The sequence below is a fragment of the Colletotrichum aenigma genome, assembly GCF_013390185.1.
Source record: "Colletotrichum aenigma strain Cg56 chromosome Unknown KSG_Cg56_contig10, whole genome shotgun sequence".
In the NCBI taxonomy this organism is placed as follows: domain Eukaryota; kingdom Fungi; phylum Ascomycota; class Sordariomycetes; order Glomerellales; family Glomerellaceae; genus Colletotrichum; species Colletotrichum aenigma.
Genome location: NW_023500916.1, coordinates 1574414 through 1594659, shown reverse-complemented (window position 1 = coordinate 1594659; position 20246 = coordinate 1574414). Strand labels below are relative to the sequence as shown.

Here is a 20246-nt window from a genome sequence, read left to right as displayed (position 1 = left end):
CACGTCTTCGAATGCCACATGATCACCAACAGAGACTCCCTTGGTGGCTCAGTCAAAGTATACTAAAGAAGTATTTTGTCTGGACGGAGTAGAGGTTCCTTTGCATGTAAAAGCGCCTCTCATCTGCTTAAATTTGTCGAGCTTGAACATACACAACACAGCAGAATCCTTTTGATACTTACAACACAAGAAAGATATCACATATATCATGATGACGTCCGCAATCTTGCTGTAGAGCCTCGCATCTTTGAGCGTGGCTACGGCCATTCCTACCGAATCGATCCGGAAGGAGATGAGCCCTTTGGAGCGTTTTCTTGGAGCCAACGGAGAGCCGGTAACGTTTTAATCCCCAACAAAAAGTACTCTTGAGTATCGAAACTGACCAGACTCAGAAATTCGAACAGTGTCTGGCAAAGAGCACCAGTTGCTCTTGGAACAGCGAGTGTTGCACTTGCTACTGTGACTGGTTGCTGCCTTTCATCGGGAAGTGCAGGCAGACTGTCGGGCCGCCGGCCTGCGGCGAAGCATGGGCTAAGGACCTCAGCCACCTTGGAGAATTGCGCAAGGATTTGCTGCACAAGAACGTTGGACTGTAGGGGCAAGATGGACCAGACGGGCTCCATGGGCTGACATTTTCTCAAGTTTCTAACCACAGTCTCGACCGAAAAACATACGCACTAAACTTTGGAGCTATGTTTTGCGTCCATTTCCAAGTGCTCCAGTGAGACGTCGCCTTTGACTTCTGTGCCAGCCATCATGTTCGCTGCCTGATGGTCTTCAATCTCAACCACACGATCACCGAATGCGGCTGCAATTTCTTCCAACGTTTTCTGCTTGGTTTCCGGGTAGTATAGATAGATGATAACGAAGAACACGCTGCAGCAACCGACGAAAACGTAGTAGAAATACTCATGGATTGTGGCGAATGCACTGGGGCCTGCTTGGGTAACCCCGACGTTGACAATGTAGTGAGCCGCAGCCGCGACACCCATGATTTTGCTCCGAATAGATATGGGAAGGACTTCGGCACCATAGATCCATGTCACGGGATTGATGAGACTGTCTGTGATGTTTATGTTAGTAACAGCAGGAAATGATGGGTGCGTCAACTTACAGTATCCCACGGCAAAAAGATAGACACCCAAAATGGCGAAACCTTTGCCGACGCGATTGTCTGTATTCTGGAATGCGCGTTGCATGATCGCACAGTAGATCTCAACAACGATGACCCAAGCGACGCCAGCAAGAAGCATCCTGATGTGCGAAATAGGATGTCAGCTTCCAAGTCTGTGTAATTGAAGAAGTGTAATGAGGACGTAATGAAGGCTCGATGTACGTACTTGCGGCGACCCCATCTATCCGGCAGGATGAGAACAGATACTGTTGTGGCGAGAAATGCGCAGGTACCCCAAACGGCGGCGAGGGCGAGTATCGTCTTCGAGTCGATGTCGAGAGAGCGATACAGAGACGCTTAGCATATTAGCAACATGCTGAAAATTACACGGCTTTGAAGCACTAACTTTGATAATACTGTTTGGTTTGTTGTCAGTGTCTGCATGAAGACGATAGGAGACTAGGCTAGCTTTTACGTACCTGGACAACGTTGACTCCCGTGACGCTTGTCAATATCTGGACTGAGACCGAGCTGGACGAAAGTTTCAAGATCAGCGTTCTTTGTGTAAGTAAAGTTATTCGCCCATTCAACTTACACCAAAACACGACGTCGATACGTCTTCCATATTTCTTTGAATGTTGGGATTTCCCTCTGCAATTCGAACTCGATCTGGGCTTTCATGAGTCCAAATTCTTCTTGCACAACATGCGATTGGAGGTCGCTCCGGATTCTTGTGAACTCATGTCGAGCTTCCTCGACACGACCTCTTTGGATCAGCTGACGCGGAGAGTTTGGCATGAACGTGATGAGACCTGTGAAGAGAACAATGCCCCAAGGAATCTGCAGACCAAGTGGTACCCGCCACTGGGCCTGGCCATACGGGGCAAAACCACCGGCAAACCCGACCCAATTTGAAGTCATGGTACCGAAAGCAAGCCCAACGCCATTGAGACCTCCAATGAGACCACGAATCTTAGGTGGGCTGATCTCAGAAAGGAATACAGGAACAGTGCCACTGAGGGCCCCAACAGCGATGCCTGCTGTTATGCGACCCCCAAGGAACATCCCGACGTTGACTGCACCAGTCTGAATGGCGCATCCAAGACTGACAATGATGCATTGCAGTTGCATGAAGCGCAGACGGCCCAGTTTATCGGCGATGAGGATCTGCATGATAGCACCAACCGCTTCACCTGCGATGTAAGTCGCCACCACCTGTACAGTTAGAAAGGTTGACGGGTAGGCATCGAGTGATCTTACAGATCCTATTATGGCGTTCGAAGGGTTATTCATGTACTCGACGAAGCCCAAGTGAGCGATAGCTATCAACCTGTCAGTCCAATTACTACTCTCGATTCTCAGTCGGTGTGATTGGTTTTGGAGGGGAGATCTTACTGGTCGTCGCGATGCCGGTGTCAAATCCCTGAAGCCCAAGTATAACTCATCAGTCGTTTGCTTTCCAACCGCGTGGTTACGTGATGAACGCGTTCTGCGACGGAAGCTGGGAACTCACATAGAGAAAAGTGCCCAGGCAGGCGAACATCGCGACGAGGATTGTGTAGTGGTCCTTCATGGTGATAGCGATTGTCGATCAGACCTGACCTCGACACTAAAAGAGAGTCTGCTGCAAAGCAGTAGATGACACGAGAACATAACGCCCGGAAAAGCTGCATTAACATGCAGGCCGTCTTAGTTGTATAGTGGGGCGGCTTTTCCACCGGCGCGTCATTTGGCGGGACATCATCAAGCCGGATAACATCCATGGTGCTTAGAGATTCCCCACATTTGGAGGCGTGTAATTGCACCGGATCGTCAGTGACCGGAGCAATGATCCCTCGCATATTGAGTGAGTCCAGCGACACGTCCAATGTCATCCTACAAGAATGAAGGCTAGGATTAACTTGCATGCGCCATATGTCGATGAGCTTTGAGACCTGGTGCCTTCAACCATTCTTCTGTGTTGCCCCACTTCGTTGCTTCGTCTCTGAAATCATCATACCGCAGCCATGGCAATCAATGGAGTCAACAGCAATGGTATCGATGGCAAGACCAATGGGTTTGCCCACAAGCTGAAAACCAACCGCGCCAAGGCCATCGTCGATGCGGCATCAGCGGGTGGCTATGCTATTGCGGCCGTATGCTGATACAACCTCGAGGCTGTCGTCGCGAATGTTCGCGCGGCAGAAGCAAAGCGCTCCCCAGCCCTCATTCAGCTCTTCCCTTGGTCTATTGAGTACGCAGACGGTCTTCTTCTGCATGCAGCCGCCGAAGCGGCTGACAAGGCTTCCGTCCCCATCGGCGTCCACATGGATCATGCCCAGTCCCCGGATATCATCAGACGGGCCGCTGATGTAGGCGGATTTGACGGCATTATGGTCGACATGAGCCATTACGAAAAGGAAGAAAACTTACGCCTCACCAAGGAACTGGTCCAGTACTGTAATGAACGCGGCATAATCACCGAAGCCGAACCTGGCCGTATTAATGGTTCTGAAGACGGCATCGCTGACACGGGCGATATAGAGGAGATTCTCACGGGTCCTGAACAGGCGGAGGAGTTCGTTGCTTGCGGTATTGACTGGCTAGCACCTGCATTTGGCAATGTTCATGGGGTTTACGGGCCCAAGGGACCGCAGCTGGATTTCCCTCGTCTCGATACTGTCCGGCAAGCTGTGGGCGACCGTGTGCGCCTCGTGCTCCACGGCGCCCACGAGAAGTATTTTCAAGAGGAGCTGTTGCGTAAATGCATCTCGTACGGCATGGCAAAGGTCAACGTGAATGGTCCCGTGGCTGCAGCATGGACCAAGGTGCAGGGCGAGCTCACTGGCAAAGTCCCCTTGACGACGGTCATCGAGGAGCAGACGAAGGCAATGCAGGATGTGGTGGAATACCACATGGACTTCTTAATGTCTACGGGTAAAGCATAAGACTTAAATAGAAGGCTTTAAGTAGACTCAAAGCACTCAGTTGTCGTAAAACCTATGAAACACCATTTTCACGATGACCCTCGCACATAACACCCTCATTGTCTTCCATCCCAAACCGTATTGCTGAAATGGAGTATGACTCCTAGAAGGTGTGGCACAAAGGTCGCAAGATGCTCGTCAACCATATTCCCATATTCTCGGAAAAGTTGCCTGTTTGCGGGGTTTGATTGTACCAACACTTGACGGCGCAATAACGAGCCGGCGGGTCTCCGCTTAGCCCGCCGAACAAAGACAAGGATACTCCAGCTAACCCCGCGCGGTACAAGTGCTTCTATCGGTCAACAAGGCATAGAAAGGTATAGTCCGCCTCAAGTCTCGCCGGCCCATTACCCGACTTGACTGCTGTGTACCACTCCCTCAGGCCTTACTTTCGTTTTCAGGTCGAGTCACTTGGGATCCATGGGTATGAACATGGCTGCGCATGCAAAGGTACTGCTTCTTGGCAAAATTGACCAGTAAGTGACCGAGCATTTCCAAGTCAAATCACTTTGGCCGCCAACCTGAAACGGAACTGATCATTTCAGCGCAACTGCATCCTGGGATTCACTCTCGGAGCATGCACAACTTGTGAAGCCTCAATCAACTAGCAGGAAAGAGTTTCTCATTGAGCTTCGAAGTGGAAACCTGGATGGAGTTGTTGCCATATGTGATCGTGCACCTTACAATCTGGCAGTCACCGGAAGGTTCGACGAGGAGCTAGTGCAGGCACTCCCCAAAAGCGTTAAATACATCTGCCACAATGGCAAGTACGATAATCCAACAACCACTGCGCAGTAATTCTGACTCGATCCTAATCCTCAGGGGCTGGGTATGATAATATTGACGTGATAGCTTGCACCGCAAGAAATATTCTCGTCTCAAACTGCCCCGAGGTTGTGGACGATGCTACGGCCGACACCGCTGTATTTCTGATCCTGGCTGCTCTAAGAGGCCTCAACAACGGCATTATGTCCATACGTAATAGGACTTGGACGGGCCACGTACCTCCAGGGCCTCTTGGCCATGATCCCGAAGGCAAAACTCTTGGTATTCTGGGTCTCGGCGGCATTGGCATCAATCTGAAGAAAAAGATGGAAATGTTTGGGATGAAGGTTATCTATCATAACAGATCAGCTTCTGTTTTGTGTAACGGTGCCGAGTACGTCACTTTTGACGAGCTGCTTGCAAAGAGCGACGTATTGAGTCTAAATCTACCACTGAATGTGAGTTCAATCACAGCCGCTATTGTTCTCTGCGTAAGTATGAGCAACTCTGACAATCACAGGCCAATACCCGAAACATTATCTCAACCGGAGAATTTGAAAAGATGAAGGATGGCATCGTCATTGTCAATACGGCACGAGGCGGCGTTCTGGATGAAGAGGCCCTGGTTAAAGCCTTGGATTCTGGCAAAGTTCTCTCCGCAGGGCTCGATGTCTACCAAAGCGAGCCTGACATCCACCCCGGTCTCCTGTCAAACCCACATGTTTGCATGCTACCGCATATGGGAACATCGACTGTCGAGGTAAGGCGTTCTGAATGAGTATTGCATAACATGCCAGAGCAATTCAAACTGACTTTCGGTCGCAGACCAAGACAAAGATGGAGGAGTGCACTATTTCAAATGTGCGGTCGGGTATTCTGACGGGAAGGCTGGTTACGCTGGTTCCGGAGCAGGCAAAGCTTAATGGTGTTTCTTCTTGATAATTGAACGTACCTAACATTTTACTTTCCTCACTTCAGAGTGTAGACTCAACATTTCAAGGACGCCGTGAAAGACTCAAATACTGGACCCAACAAACATCCCACATCGGCACAAGAGAACATTTCTCGCCTCGGCCATATTTCACAACCAGTCTGCATCAAACTCTCTGCTAACTCCTCTCAGCCCAACCTGAGGCCCAGAAAAGTTGAGCAAGTCCGAAAATCCGACATCGAGAAAGTCGTCAGATCCAGCGAACAAAGCCATAGCCTGACAGTCAAGCAGAGCCCCTAGCCTATTCTGAAGTCCATACGCCGTTCGACGGGTGTCATTGAACATTTCCAGACCGACTGGCCCAGAAGGACTATTCTTCGTATCAACAATCAACTGGACCACATCCGAGTAGCGTTGACTGCATGGCCAGTGTATAGCTGGTTGCCTCAAAGTATGCAGGAGAGCCTCCAAGTCGTCAGGCACAGCTCCGCGCGCGGTTTCGTAACCCATTGTCCAGTGCATGACCAGGCTTCGGGCGGCCACCCACACGACGAAGGGGAACGTGGGCCCCAGCTGTTGAATCTGGTAAGACTCAAGAGAGGCTGCGAGGTTAGAAACGCTGCCGACCGCCTGGCGACAGCGACTTCGGGCCGAGGTTGAGGGCTTCAGGTATGGTGAGACTGTCGAGGGGAACCCTGCAACCGTATACATGCGTATGTTGATTCTGCAGTTGAGTCAGTCCCTAGAGGAACCATGGAACTTGGCTGGATCAACACGCAGTAATACCACCTACAGATAAAAGGTAGCATGAACCAAAGTCCAGACTGGGTCAAAAGTTGTGGGGGGCTCGCGAACCTCCCATGGTAGATTTTCGAACCAAGTGAAGAGCGAAATATCGAATCGACGGAAGCTACTTTGCCACTCCTCGCAGCTAGCTGGTAGGGCGAGGTTCACTGGCTGAATCAGCAGCTGGTTTGACTGATCGACCATTGTCAAGACGTCGATATAATAATGCCAAAGATTGACAGGTTTCCGATGGTCAAGGTAAGGCCTTGCAGGAGACGGCCTTTGAAACCACTCAGGCACCACGTTCTGTCCCCATTCTCCGTCACGGACGGGGTATGGTAGCTTGATCAACCTGCTGTCGATAGAGCCTGGTTGACCAAGAGGCACACTTGAGAAGCGATCGAGGGCATAAATAGTCCAGAAAAGACGATGCTTCTGCTCTTCCGCGACATTCGAGTGAATGTCAATACTGCTGCCGCTGATGGACATACCATCACCGCCTTGGCCATTGTCTGGAGCATCATTGTCGACGAGGGAAGATGAGCGCGGGTCCAGACCTGTGTAATTGGTACTGGCAAGGCGAAGCTGGCGCGTCGATGTCACCAGCATAGCCATAATGTTCCATGTTCTTGGCCCAGGGCCCTGCCCGATAGCATCGATGGCGAGAAGGGCAAGGGCTTGCGTTGATGCGAGTGATGCAACATCAATTGATCGCAGAAGAATTTGTTTCCTCGATGTCTTGATCTGCGCCCCGCGAACTTCGGCTGGCGGTGTTGCTTTTCTCCAGAATCGGTATGCGACTACAACGATGCCGTGAAGGACAACTTGTTGTTCCGAGGAGAATGCTATAGAGAGAAAGCTTGGCCTATGGAGCAGTGGCGCCCAGGGATATACGTGCTCAAAGAAAAGATCAACAAGCTCGCGAATTATTGGTTCAGGTGGCAGTGATGAATCGGCGGTTGTGACTGTCGGCGTGTTTGTTACATCCCACGACTCAAGGGGAGGACGGGGATCAATCTTCTCTAGCAGCGGTGATGCGGCAAACACATTCAGATCTGTCGCCGTTGCAGTTGATGCAGTATTTGGTAAAGAAGCAGAGACCGGTTGCCAAAGTGGCTCTCCATCTGAAGGTCCCGTTTGTTGCTGCTCGCGGTCACTGGTTGTCGGCGTGGGATCGGGCGATGTACCCAATGCTGAGAGCTGAGCCTCCAGCGGCTGGGTCTGTATGGGATCTTTCTGGTAACTCTGAACGCAACTGAGGATCTCCTGTACCGTACGAGACATGCTTCGCATGTTATCCTCCAATAAGCTGAGACGTTGCTCGACTGCCTTGCCATAGCCTGGACGCAAACCGGGCTGGCCCTTCTCCTTGTACTCGCATACCACACCTGCGTAATGACCTCCGAGTCAGTTATGATTGATGCAAGGTAACCTTTCAAAGTACATCAGAGTATAATATACCTTTCCGTTGGCACATGCCACACTGAGGGCGAGAGCTATCACATCGAGCTTTCTTGACCTTGCAGTGCTCACATCTGTGAAACCAAATGAGTGAGTTTTCCCAAGGGCAAGTGAAGTAATTCTCAATACATACGCTTTAGATATCACGGCTTGTCTCTTGCGAGGGCGATAGGTGCCCTCCTCGTTATCAGAACCACCCTCGTTCGCTGATTGGGCAGGCATCTCGGAGTATCATTGATCAGTGATGCTACCTTTGGAAGTGAGGAAACAAAAAGCAGACGTGCTTCAATGCTCGAAGCAAACTTAGGCGGAAATAGAACGCGCAGTCCATTCCTGACCTCATCTCCAAAATTAGACCACGGTCTGACGAGCATGCTTCCCCGCAAGCCAAGCCCTTCCCCCGGTTGTGTGGCATTGCACGCGGGGTAACCCACTAGACCTTGGTAATCCCTCCCGCGATCCGGCGCAATCATCTCCCGGAGTAGTCGCAACTTGTTTGCGCATGATGTGGCCGTAATGAACGTTGAAGCTATCAAAAATACAAACGAATTGAACATGAAGGTCAAGAATAGTGAGTGTTGTCGGTGTTTCAATACATGCATGTCCCAATTCCATCTCCTTCGCAGATTACTAGTACGCTTTTACCCCGGCCAGTCTGAGCAGTTGATCACTCAGGATCGGCTTCTCCAAAGGTTCCGAGCGGTTTCGAGGGTCGACGGTACCATCAGACAGGCGTGCCTGCATGTCTCTGAGTTTGATGTTGTCGTGAGGCCAGTGGGTTGTCGCCCCGTTCACTTGGAAAACCTTGCTCTTCTCCTCGAGGGCCTCTTTTGATGCCAACTCAGCAGGCGCATACGCTGCGTAGATGACAGTCCGGACCACGTCGCTCTTCTTTGTGGGTTCTCCACCCCAGTGAATGCACCTTGAGTCCCAAAGAATAAGGTCCCCAGGCTCAGCCTCAACCTTGACGGGACGCACCCCCCGTGCCTTGAACCATTCCATATCCTTGTCATCGAAGTAGCGATTGTCCCCCCACTCCCATGTTGCCGGGTCTGTCTCTTTGTCGAAGAACTCCTCCACAAGCGCAGCGGATCCGTCCATGACACATAGAGAACCGTCTTCTGGGCCCGCGTGGCTCAGGTTGATTATTCCCTGGATGCAGTGCAGCCCACGCTTGCGCGGTGCTTGATCGACGTGGGGCCAGGGGGCGCGCGCCTCCTTGAGATTCGGCAGAGTGATGTTGAGTGAGTCGAATCAAACGATCAATTTGTCGGTCCCCCAGACCTTGGTGAACGCATTGAGAACGCCTGGCTCCTGGCGGGCCTCCCACATGAAGCGTTCGTGAACGACGCTGTAGTTTTCGTAGGTGTTCTTGTCTGTCTGGACGGGAAACTTGGCGTCTTTCCACGTTGACGGCTCGTTAATGTCGAGAGACTCGTCGAAGGACTTAAGCCATTCAAAAGCCTTCTGCTGATAATAGCGGGCCTTCCCTGATGGAAAGGCTCCTTTCACGACGCAGTAGCCCTTGGCTTCGAGCTGGTCGCGCCAGTCGCCGCCTGGGTTTTCGATCCTTGATGAATGTCAGTCATGCCTCGTGATGAAAAAAACACATAAAGCCTCAGGAGCCACAGCTCACTTGAAAGGGCTGTCCACCTTGACAGAGGCGGGATTCGCAGCTGTGGTCGCCATGATGGAAATAAGTCTGCCAACGTGGATGGAATGTTGTGAGAGCCGTTTTGAGATCGAAAGTCGATGGTGATGTAAGCTGTTCTGTCGGATTCAATCAAACGCTCTAATACGCCACTTCTCGTATAAATGCCTTTGACTTGGGTCGAGAATTGCAGAAATTTTGACGGCATCGTAGCCTTCGAGCGAACAGTCCCGGCGTCGCTGGCGCCACCGGGGTATTAATCCCCCGGTTGGGACATTTCATCTTCCCGGCTGCCGTCAGCGGCGGATCATCAGACCGGGGCGGCACCCAGATCTAGATCCGAGCGGGATTTGTGACAGACGGCTGGCGCGAATCTTTGCCTGGAAGCAATTGAAAACATTCGAAGTGATCGTGGTAAAAACTATGAATGAGAAAATCTTGTAAATATTTTGCTGGAGTTTGACCTTTTTGCCAAAGATTATATCAAAATGCGCGTACTCATCACTGGCGCCGCCGGGTTCATCGGTTAGATTGTCGCCAGTAAATTGTTAGAAGACGAAAGCAATGAGCTCATCGTGACCGATGTTATCGAGCCGCCCATATCCAGCTCAAAATCCCACAACAACGTGAAGCTCATCAAAGCTGACCTAGTCGATGAGGCGACAAAGGTAGTGCCGGAGAGTCTTGATGCTGCCATACTTATCCATGGGATCATGAGTTCCGGCGCAGAGGCAAACTTCGAACTGGGTTATCGCGTCAATGTTGATGCAACACGCTCAGTTTTGAATCTTCTTGCCAAGAGATGCCCCGGCGTTCGCGTTCTCTACGCATCGAGTGAAGCCGTGTATGGCAGACCGGTCCCCGCGAAAAATGTCACGGAAGACGATATTCCGAGTCCGGAAATGTCCTACGGTTGCCAGAAGGTCATATGCGAGACCCTCATCAACGACTACACCCGTAGGAGCATGATCAATGGCTTTGCCCTCCGGTTTCCTACCATCTCCGTCCGACCGGGCCCTCCCAGCGCAGCAGTGTCAAGCTTTCTTTCGGGGGTAATTCGAGAGCCACTCAATGGCCAGAAGTGCACCATCCCTTTGCAAGATTGAGCTTGGCGTCACTGGATGTCTTCTCCAAAGACACTGGTACACAACCTGATGGTGGCTTTGACCTTACCGAAAGACGCCCTGCCCCCACACCGGAGAGCCGTAAATATGCCTGGATTCGGCGTGACGGTGCAGGACATGCTGGACGCCCTAGATGAGGTTGGTGGCAAGGATAAGCTGTTACTGGTTGAAGAAAAGGACAATCCAGAGCTAAGATCTTTGCTGTATTCCTGGGCCGATCATTTCGACAACAGCCTAGCCATATCGTTGGGGATGAAGCAGGACACTTCGTTTGTTCAGTCGGCAAGAGACTATTTGGAGACTATATAAACTTGGTGGCAGAGGAAAGATTCCTAGACCAAATGGTCCATCATTGGTGTAGAAACAGGAGCTTTTGATCAATAACATTATTGGGCTTTCTGATTCAGAATTGTGGTAATCTCTACGGTATTTCATTTAACATGTGAATTATCTCTGTCTATTCTTTGTGTATTCGAAGCGATCCATCTACTGGTCCTTCCGAGCTCATGTGAGCCTCCCTACTTTGCCCTCGGTTTCCTCTCGGTCGAAAGGTTACGTGCCTTTCTTCTATCATGTACGTATTGTATAGAGCATTCCTACTTCTCCCAAAACAACGTTGAAAAGTAGCGATCACGGTTATATACAGAACTGAAGGGGTAAACCCTCTCAACATCTACGTCTCACAGGATGTTCCTAAGAAATATGATAAATGACCCCACGGCAAGCCCCAGCCGGGGAGAAAAAGGCGGACAGCCCGTCGAGCCTTGTGTCACCACAACGATGCTGTTCGATGCTACAGCTGTAGTTTGGTCAGAACGAAAATCGGTGATCCTGTGGTCTTGTAAAGGATACTCACGAAATGAGGGCTTCGCTTCAATACCTGAGCTTGAGCCTTGAGTGGGACCCAGGCCAGGGACGCCGTTGATCGGTGAGAAGGCCGGATTGCCGTACTGTCCAGCTGAAAGGCTCGGCGCGATACCAGAGTCGCTGTAGGACACCCCACTCCCCTCCGCTCCACCCAGTAGAGAATTTTGTCCTGGTCTATTCGCCTCGCCCGACGCTGGCGTTGATCCCGGACCGGGACCGGGAGGGGGATTTGACCCCGCTGCGGAATCCAGAGTAGGTGCTGCGGTGGGTGCCGCAGTAGAAGCAAAGCCAGCCCCAGCGGCATCGCCATCTTGCCAAGGAGAAGCTCCAACTGAACCACTTATGATGATCTCGTAGCTCTTTGCCCCAGGTGGCGCAGGAAATGGTCCCGATATGCCCGTGATATACGCAGCATCTGGCACCGGATACGTAATTGTGGCCGTGACCGGCTTGTCGCCGCAGGTCGTGCAGGTCTGTATTTCGGCCGTGAAGCCGAGTGGCACTGACAACGAGGCTACGGTAGGCTTCGCTGCGACCCCGCTGTACGTTTCGGTTACCGCATATACTTGACGAGAGAGGCCGGTTGAGCAAAATGAATCGTAGGTCGTCGTATACGCGATGGTATGGGCGCAGGCGTCGCACCCACAAGAGTTGCAGCTGGGTGCCTGTATTTGCACCGTGATGGGCTCATTCTGAGCTACTGGCTTGTGTACGAAAGGTCTGACACAATGGCCGTTGCAAACCGAGGGTGTCTCGAACGTGAAGGCGAAGCATTGTGTGATTGTGGCAGTTCGCCATGTCAGCGTGATGTTCTTCGGTGCCGCAGAAACGGCGGCGGCGGAAGGGATGGCGACTGCTGGTATCCATCGTTGTCCTTGCATGATATGTGCTTCGTATTGTATGATGGCGGAGAAAGAGTTGACCTTTATAACCTGGGCGCAAATCCGATATGCCAGCAGCGTATGTATGCCTCTAGGCTGACGTGCGATGATGGCAAAGCAAGGCGGTATATCCTTTTCGAAGATGCTCCCTTTGTGAGCGCACTTGTGATGGGCAAGGGGGAAGCTGAGGCAAGGATTTGTGGCGCTCCCTAATGATATAAAATCTTCATAACGGGTGAGATCTGGCACCCAGACTATCCGGGAATTCACCTGTTTCGCAATGTCTCACAGACGAGAGACACGTTGTTGTTTACATGTTGCATGAGAGTAATAGTGTAACGGGAATGAAAACACTTGTTTCTCTAATTTCAGCGTACATACATTCCTGTCTCCCTGTCCGGGTGTCAGCCCTTCCATCTCCCAACGTGCCAAAACGCAAATCGATCGAGACAGATATGCGAATGTCTCTATGCCAAAGGGGCAGCGATGTTTTTCATCGGCCCGAGATATCACATCAACCATTTGCACTGCCCCTCCCGGTCCATCTGCGTGCCCGTTTTACTCTTTTGCTGCCTCCTTCAACACACCACAAGACGCATCAACACCTCCAACTAAAATTGTTTTTCCTCCCTCACATCATCGACATGGCACCGCTAGCGCTTGCCGCTGCTGTACTCGGTGTGGTCGCCACAGTGGGTGCTGCTCCCCCGGCTGATGATGCCCAACGACTGTGGTGCTTCAGGTATCTTTCAACGTACCTCGAGCCTGTATCTTTCTGAACCACAATAGTTCCTGATAGCTTGACCGTGGGTCCGGCGCATTCGTCATTAGAGTCTGCTCCGATGACCGTATCGGCGTCAACGGCCGCATCTACAGGTTCCGAGATCTTTGCGACTAGGCCAGCGTCTTCATCTTATCCGACGCACAAGAGCTCCTCATAGGGGAGGTTCCACTGTTCTACGATGTTGGAGATTCTTTCAGACAACTCCGAACCACAGGTAATCCCCCAGCTGGAGCAGTCACGAGCGGCTTCAAAACTGTTAACGGCATACTCGTCTTTCGAAATCCGGCGCTGCCCAATGGGGAAGCAAGCTTTTGTCAGGACGCCACCAGCGGACAAGTGTACATCGTTTTCACGTCTGGCCCCTTGGGCTGCGTGCCGGTCAATATCGTGACTTATGGAGGCAAGTTATCCCGTTCTGTGAACTGGTTGAAAGTAATTTCTAGATATGTATCTAACGTTTCCGAACAGCCGAGCAACGCCAGAACGGACAGATTATATCCGCCGGCTCCAGTAACTCGTCGTGCCGCACTCTTCACTGCATGATATGCTGAGAATCATACACGTCTCGCTGTGTAAGGGAAAAAAGAAGAAATTCTCAAGTGATAAAGTGCTGGTCAGTCTTGGTGGGAATTGCACTCGCTGCTAAGATCAATGTAAACGAGTAAAATCTGCCTAAAAAATCCTCAGGAAAGCACTAAGCATGGTAGTTAATCTACCTGTGGAGAAATCCTTGTCATTACCCGCATGCACATGGCGTAACGGCTCGATTGACTGAAGATCGCGGGAGAGTTGAAGATTTTCTGCCAAGTCGTGACAAGCTTCAGGTGAGGTGGGCCACTTGAAGAAAAAGAGTTGCGATCTGCGAACGGCGATCGAGTTCTTGGAGAAAAGCCGATCACATTGCCCTGATTTGCAGCGCGTACCCACCGTACTGTGAAGATCTCAAGTTGCCGTGATTTAGGTAGATAAAAATACGCACGCCAGACTACGCAATGGCGCGGAAAGCTGCGTCGCAATGCCGTGTCAAATTGAATTCGCGCACAAGCCACTGATCTACCTGAGTGTAAGTCGCATTGCGCCCACAACCGCCCACTGCGGCGTATCGACATGGGATGCATGATTTAAGGTGAGTAGGGTTTCGGAGACATGCCGTGCGTGCGTGCGGGCGGCACGGGTGGGATGTGAGCACTGACGTTCCAGCGGCCAACACCGGCAATCCGGCACATGGCGCGAGAAACTTTTTAATCAACAGCGATCGGGGCGGAAAGTCAATTCAACGTCACTTGATGAAGGAGGCTCGCGATGATAGTTTCCAGGAAGATTGTTTGCATTTATATGTACATGTACACACACTGTTTATACATGTTGTGAAGAAGCCAAAAAGGTATTTACGGAATAGAAGAACCGCCCCACACTACCAAACCCAAGGTCAACCTTGGGGTGCCCGAATGCTCGAGAAGGGCGCGTCTGAAAGCGACGGCCGGGTAGTAAGAGTGGCCGGAGAGCTGCTGCTGCGGAAAAGAGAAACAGCTTAGAGCTTGCCGTAGCCGGCAGAGGAGCTGCTGACGGAGGACGCGGCAACGGCGTCGGGGATGTCGGCGCTGCCGAACTTGTTGAGGACGGAGCTGTCGGTGCCGGCGTAGGAGCCGGAGCTGGAGAAGCTGTTGGCCTGGCAGGAGCGGCCGAGCTTGGAGGAGCAGGTGGAGGCGTTGTCGGAGGTGATGGCGAGGTTGGCGCCGTCGCCGCCGGACTCGATGGGGGCCTCGACGTTCTTGAAGACGTTGCCCTCGAGCAGGACGTAGCCGCCGGAGGTGACCTCAAAAGCGTGGCCGGTGGAGGACTCGAAGACGTTGTTGACGGCGTGGACGAAGGAGTTGCCGTTGACCTTGGGTGCGCGGCCGCTGAAGTCGTGGAAGTAGTTGCCCTTGAGGGTGATGGTGTCGCTGCTGCCGGCGAAGTAGGCGTTCCAGTAGTGCTGGCCGTCGCAGGTGGCGGAGTAGTCGGACTTGCCGTCGAACTCGTTGTTGGTGACGGAGACGCGGCCGGAAGCGGAGGTGCCGAGGACGAGGTGCTGACGGCCGATCTTGGAGGTCTGGGGAAAGGTTGTTAGTATGGGACTATTGAGATAGACAGCAGAAGAAACTTACGGTGACGTGGTCGATCCAGACAAGGTCGGTAGAGTCGAGAGTGATGGCGTCACCTCCCCAGACGTACTTGGGGTTGATGTTCTCAACCTTGATGTTCTGGATGATGACGTTCTTGGAGCCGGCGAGGCGGAGACCCTTGCCGACAATGACACCGGAAGAACCGCTACCGATGATCGACTTGTTGGAGCCGACCTTGATGGGGTTCAGGCCAGCCTTGTTGTAGGAGACGGATACGGAGGGCGCGGAGCTCTGGTAGTTGGTGCACCAGTCGTCCTTGTTGATGGCGACCTGGCAGGCGGATCCGGTGCCCCAGGGGGCGCAGCCGGTCTCGGTGGCGGTGCCGTCGGCGTCGGTGAAGTCGAACGTCTTGGTGAGGACGATGACGCGGGCCGTGGAGTCGCCGAGGTACGAGACCAGCTCGTCGTTGGTGGTGGGGGTGACGGCGGTGGCAGAGCCTCCTCCGGTCACGTCGGCGGCGAAACCCTCAGGGGTGCCGGAGACAGAGACGGCGGCGGCTTGCTGGGCGATGGCCGCAGCGGCGATAAGGAAGGACTTGGCAAACATCTTGGTAGTTGGAAAAAAAGACTGAATAGGGCTGAACGAATGGAAAATGAGTGACTGGAGAATGAAAGACCAAGAAGCACGATCAGCAAGCGGCAAGAAGACGCGAGGTATTATACCACTGAGCCGTTGGCCCAAAACTGGGTCTTTCGGATTTTGGGATCATTCATCATTCCTCGTTGTCTCGATAGTCGCAACCATGATGACCCAAAATTGCCCATGTTTGCCCATGTCGCCCGTGTTGCTGCGCTGCAGTGGCCGCGTAGCTCCGGCCCCTGGCTCACAGCGGCGCGTAAACGACCATGGATTTGGATATATGAGGGGGTTCACTGCTCCACACGTAGAATCCAATGGAGCAGCCAACATTTACTCGATCAGGAAACAATCGCTGGGGTTCCATGCCGGACCCCTGCTCCTCAAGGGGGTGGTCAAGGCGGTTGCTGGCACAGACGCAATCAATCCGCAGCCGATCGACGCAATAACGGAGAATGTGCTGTGTTGTGTTAATACTGCCAAGAACACCCGTTCCTTTAACGCGGGCCCATCCGCAAGCATACTGAGCCTCTCAGAAACGTCAAAACTTCCCACGATGCCTCTTTTGAGGCTCCAGTGTCACTTTCCAACCGTGTTTAAAACCCAACCCCTGACATCCCGTAAGCGGAGACAGGCCCCCACCACCCGAATCAAAATCATCAAAATCAGTCCAGGCAACGTACGACGCGACCGAGCGAGCGAGGCTTTCGGATTCCCAGTCTGGCCCTCTGTCCCCCATGCCCGTCACTCAAAGCAGAACACACGATGGGGCGGCCGGAGAGAGAGACAGACAGCTGGTAGCGCCACCGCGGCAGTTGACAGTCACGCATGACACTATTCATAAACCTCCCGAAAGGCAAGGGTCAGGAATCGTGGGGATTTTTTGTGTTTTCGTCTGAAGCTACGCTCCATTCGGCTTGCCCCGACCGACGCAGGGAGGAACCCACGGTCGGCGGCGCGGTAACGTGTGCGATTTTGTGCTGGAGTGCAACATTGTTGGCGGACCCGGGATAAGCACTCAGCCGCATTTCGTTGGCTCGCTTCCCCTAACTGGATACGAACAGAGAGACTTCTGTGGCGCTTGTGCGGGTCCCGAAACAATGCAACCAGGAACATGATTTCCCCCTGAACAAAATCAACACGAGAGGGTAGAGCTTAAAGGAGGTCGTCCTCGTTGTACATTGATGGCCAGACCCGGCGGCATGTGTACCTGATGTCGCATTACCCTCGTGGCAGGCGAGCATTGCTTGATTCATGCTGTGAACTCTGTCAAAGTTCGACTGGAATTTGCCAAGACTGTGGAAAACTCGGACTTGGCAACTTTAGATATTGCACATTTTGTTTGCTCGGGGTTGCAGCTCCCTCATTAGCGAGCACCAGTCCACTTCAAATCACCTGCATTTAATATGCGGAAAAGCATTCCCCGCCAATATATTGTCTTTCGGATTCAAACTCCTTCCATCAGCCGAGTATGCATTAACGAGGCACTTACCGCAATGTCTAGGTCGTTCGTGAGACAGCTGAGCCGTCTTTGAGGCTAAAGAAGAAAGCAGCCATTTAATGCAAACAACTTTGAATAGTAGCCGATAGAAGTCTAGTTAGCTTCTGTAAAGACGCGTAAGACCTCGGTCGACGATAGTGACTGACATCTCGGACGGCCTTTAGATGCATCCAGACTGCGGTCAACTAAACCGCATGGTGAGCAGAAAACCGACCAACATGGCGATTTTACAGGACATCGCGGAAAACATTCTGCCCAGAACCCCACTTGCCACGTAACGTCTCCCAAATATCTCAGGGCCTTGCAACAACAGCACACCTTAAAGATTGTAAGGACCTCCAGACGCAGCTTTCCGAAGCATGTTAGAGAGCCGGATGCACGCCGAAAGTCTGTCGCGCCGCGATAAGATTAGAGCAATTAGGGTGAGCCCGCAGCGGGAAAACTGGGGGCGTTACGGGTTGGTTGGGATCCAGGAGTCTGGAGAAAGTGCCTGCTGACGGAATGTCACGAATGCTGATCGTCATCTGCAGGACCGTTTCGGCCCCCAATGGCGTTTGGCTGCACTGCATCTTTTGGTGGACTCGCAGGCGGCGTTGAAAGATAACTGGAGCGATGCAATTTTTCCATATTAAAAACAGCGTAGGTTGATGGAATAAAAGGGGTGTTCGCCTGAGCTTGTAATCAAGTTATGGACTTTGTCTTGGCCCACGATGCCATCTCAATAGATGGGCCATCATCTAGATGTCGTATTCATGAGCTTTCACCGACATTCTTGCGTGTTTTGAGAAGTTTCGTGTATTCCTGCGAGCATTCTGACTCACTTCAATGTCGCGACTCACGAACCAGCATCCGCACTGGCGGCCAGTTGCCGGAGGCAAATTCCGACCGTTAGAAGCGGGTTCATCCCGCAAGACGAGTAAATGGTCTCTAGACGTTGATTCTTGCTCTCGCTTGAGATTTGGCCTGAAATTTTGGTCTCGGGAAACCTCCGTTGTGCCACAAGCGCCCCTATCAAAGGACCCGGTGGTCGAAAATGAGGTCAGAAATGACCAATGGCTGGCGAAACTTTTCGCTTTAACCCCGAGAGCCGACTATGGATCATTTTATCATTCGCTTCGTGGCCTTACTGAGAGTGCGGATGATACGGAAAGGAGGTTGCCCGGCCGCCTTTCAGATACAGTCTGCCAAAAAGCCAGAAGACACTGATGACACAGCGAATGATGCACATCAGCAAAGGCTCCGACGTGTTAACGTATTGAAGTGATTGAAGTCTATTCAGGAGCTACATCAGGACCCGGAGCTTCCGTAGGCTGCCCCGCAACAGCAATTCGAACCCTTTTGACATTCCGTCGTCACAACACTTTCCCGTTCCGTTATGATCGAGAAACTTGGAGTTTCTCGGGGCGTGTAAGCCACACCTCGACAGGGATTCCAGAAACTAATCATGAAGTTCTGATATGGAGGACGTCAAAACGTAATTAGTGCAAATGCTGTGATGTAGGACGTGGAGAGGTGTGGGAGATTGCGACTGCTACTCCAGAGGCGACCATGATCTTCGCTCTGTCTGTATTTGACGAGATCCATTCCTTTAATGGAAAACTTCGCAATATAAGCCCTGGAAGGATCACAAGCGGACCTTTCCGAGTAGGTATGGTTGATCTCTCGACTTCTTCATGGCTACACAATCTCAAACATCACAGTAAGTCTTGATTTTCTTAATGCCTACTTAGCTCTTGTTGATAAGACTTCGTGCTTAATAGGGTTGGAACTCTTCAACAGCTCGACGCAGCGCCTAATAACTCCAGATGCTCCATGAGTGTGCACAATTAACGTCCCAAGTGAGCACTTAGATCAATGCATTCTGAAGATGTCTCAATCAAAGGCACCATAGCAGCTGAATTCGCAGACAAGATGCTTCAGAACGAGCGACACCGGGCTAAGGATGTTGATAGATCATACCTTTCACAGGAATCGCTGACCTCTCGATCCGTCGCTTGAGGTGGTGTTTGAAAGGTGGTAGACAAGGTAGGCTGAATGCCGGTAGACATCAGATGGTATGAATGGGGATAACTTGTACTTCCTTTTGATGAGGTTTAGCCGCATGGAATACGGATCCCGCAAGCTGGCGGACGTTGCTTTAGTATTGATGCTCTGATCAGTATCGCATCAAGATCGCGTGGAAGACGTACTGAATTCAGTATCCCTTCGCGCTAAAGACCGGCATTGCGATCGTCGTATGGATATCCAGACTTCTTGTAAACGAAGAATGGCTGGGAACTCAAGCTGGCAGAATTTCGGAAGCGTTCATATGTCCCCTTAGTCACCTCTTCAGCAGTAGAACGATTTTTTCAGGAGAGTACGGGCCCTACCGATGAAAACGCAAGCCCACAAAATAGCAAACCATCAGACCCTCAAAAAGTGTTTGTTCCTGATTTTCGGCCTTCTGTTTTAACAGCAAGGACCTGCACACTGATGTGATGATTGAATGCACTGGTAGAATGTGTGGGTCATGTTGGAATGGCTCTGCTTCGAAATCGTGAGTACAACACAGCTTGTGCCCAGGCGCGCCAAATGATATATGTCGAGAATTGCCTCAGTTGCGGATGATCCCGGGACAATGGGCGACGATCCACCTCCACATCCCGAGGCCGGACCCGGAGGTGTTGCCCAAACG

The 20246-nt window shown here is 51.9% G+C and overlaps 9 protein-coding genes across 9 annotated transcripts; 4 read left to right on the top strand and 5 right to left on the bottom strand.

The window, feature by feature from the left end:
• Window positions 1–292: 292 nt before the first annotated feature.
• CGCA056_v014314 (uncharacterized protein) lies at window positions 293–596 on the top strand (the record flags this gene model as incomplete). Its single annotated transcript, XM_037329556.1, has 2 exons — window positions 293–334; window positions 393–596. The coding sequence occupies 2 exons, from the start codon at window positions 293–295 to the stop codon at window positions 594–596; spliced, it is 246 nt and encodes an 81-aa protein (XP_037172393.1).
• An 81-nt stretch (window positions 597–677) lies between these two features.
• Window positions 678–2687, bottom strand: KHT2-1 (Hexose transporter 2; the record flags this gene model as incomplete). The annotated part of the gene is made up of 9 exons (XM_037329555.1): window positions 678–1063; window positions 1115–1254; window positions 1341–1470; window positions 1521–1530; window positions 1594–1645; window positions 1710–2329; window positions 2375–2436; window positions 2510–2537; window positions 2628–2687. The coding sequence occupies 9 exons, from the start codon at window positions 2685–2687 to the stop codon at window positions 678–680; spliced, it is 1488 nt and encodes a 495-aa protein (XP_037171753.1).
• A 433-nt stretch (window positions 2688–3120) lies between these two features.
• On the top strand, window positions 3121–4041 carry CGCA056_v014312 (putative fructose-bisphosphate aldolase; the record flags this gene model as incomplete). Its single annotated transcript, XM_037329554.1, has 2 exons — window positions 3121–3210; window positions 3271–4041. 2 exons carry the CDS (start codon window positions 3121–3123, stop codon window positions 4039–4041), a joined length of 861 nt encoding a protein of 286 aa, XP_037171752.1.
• Window positions 4042–4840: 799 nt separating this feature from the next.
• CGCA056_v014311 (putative 2-hydroxyacid dehydrogenase) lies at window positions 4841–5784 on the top strand (the record flags this gene model as incomplete). The annotated part of the gene is made up of 4 exons (XM_037329553.1): window positions 4841–4847; window positions 4903–5303; window positions 5366–5605; window positions 5671–5784. The coding sequence occupies 4 exons, from the start codon at window positions 4841–4843 to the stop codon at window positions 5782–5784; spliced, it is 762 nt and encodes a 253-aa protein (XP_037171755.1).
• Window positions 5785–5926: 142 nt separating this feature from the next.
• On the bottom strand, window positions 5927–8245 carry CGCA056_v014310 (Transcriptional activator protein acu-15; the record flags this gene model as incomplete). The annotated part of the gene is made up of 4 exons (XM_037329552.1): window positions 5927–6500; window positions 6570–7950; window positions 8024–8097; window positions 8157–8245. The coding sequence occupies 4 exons, from the start codon at window positions 8243–8245 to the stop codon at window positions 5927–5929; spliced, it is 2118 nt and encodes a 705-aa protein (XP_037171754.1).
• Window positions 8246–8653: 408 nt separating this feature from the next.
• Window positions 8654–9712, bottom strand: CGCA056_v014309 (uncharacterized protein; the record flags this gene model as incomplete). Its single annotated transcript, XM_037329551.1, has 3 exons — window positions 8654–9241; window positions 9308–9593; window positions 9660–9712. The coding sequence occupies 3 exons, from the start codon at window positions 9710–9712 to the stop codon at window positions 8654–8656; spliced, it is 927 nt and encodes a 308-aa protein (XP_037172302.1).
• Window positions 9713–10162: 450 nt separating this feature from the next.
• On the top strand, window positions 10163–10780 carry denD-0 (D-erythronate dehydrogenase; the record flags this gene model as incomplete). The annotated part of the gene is made up of 2 exons (XM_037329550.1): window positions 10163–10199; window positions 10326–10780. The coding sequence occupies 2 exons, from the start codon at window positions 10163–10165 to the stop codon at window positions 10778–10780; spliced, it is 492 nt and encodes a 163-aa protein (XP_037172303.1).
• A 698-nt stretch (window positions 10781–11478) lies between these two features.
• Window positions 11479–12546, bottom strand: CGCA056_v014307 (uncharacterized protein; the record flags this gene model as incomplete). Its single annotated transcript, XM_037329549.1, has 2 exons — window positions 11479–11597; window positions 11655–12546. 2 exons carry the CDS (start codon window positions 12544–12546, stop codon window positions 11479–11481), a joined length of 1011 nt encoding a protein of 336 aa, XP_037172295.1.
• A 2315-nt stretch (window positions 12547–14861) lies between these two features.
• Window positions 14862–16041, bottom strand: pel2 (Pectin lyase 2; the record flags this gene model as incomplete). Its single annotated transcript, XM_037329548.1, has 2 exons — window positions 14862–15422; window positions 15478–16041. The coding sequence occupies 2 exons, from the start codon at window positions 16039–16041 to the stop codon at window positions 14862–14864; spliced, it is 1125 nt and encodes a 374-aa protein (XP_037171963.1).
• Between the last annotated feature and the right edge of the window lie 4205 nt (window positions 16042–20246).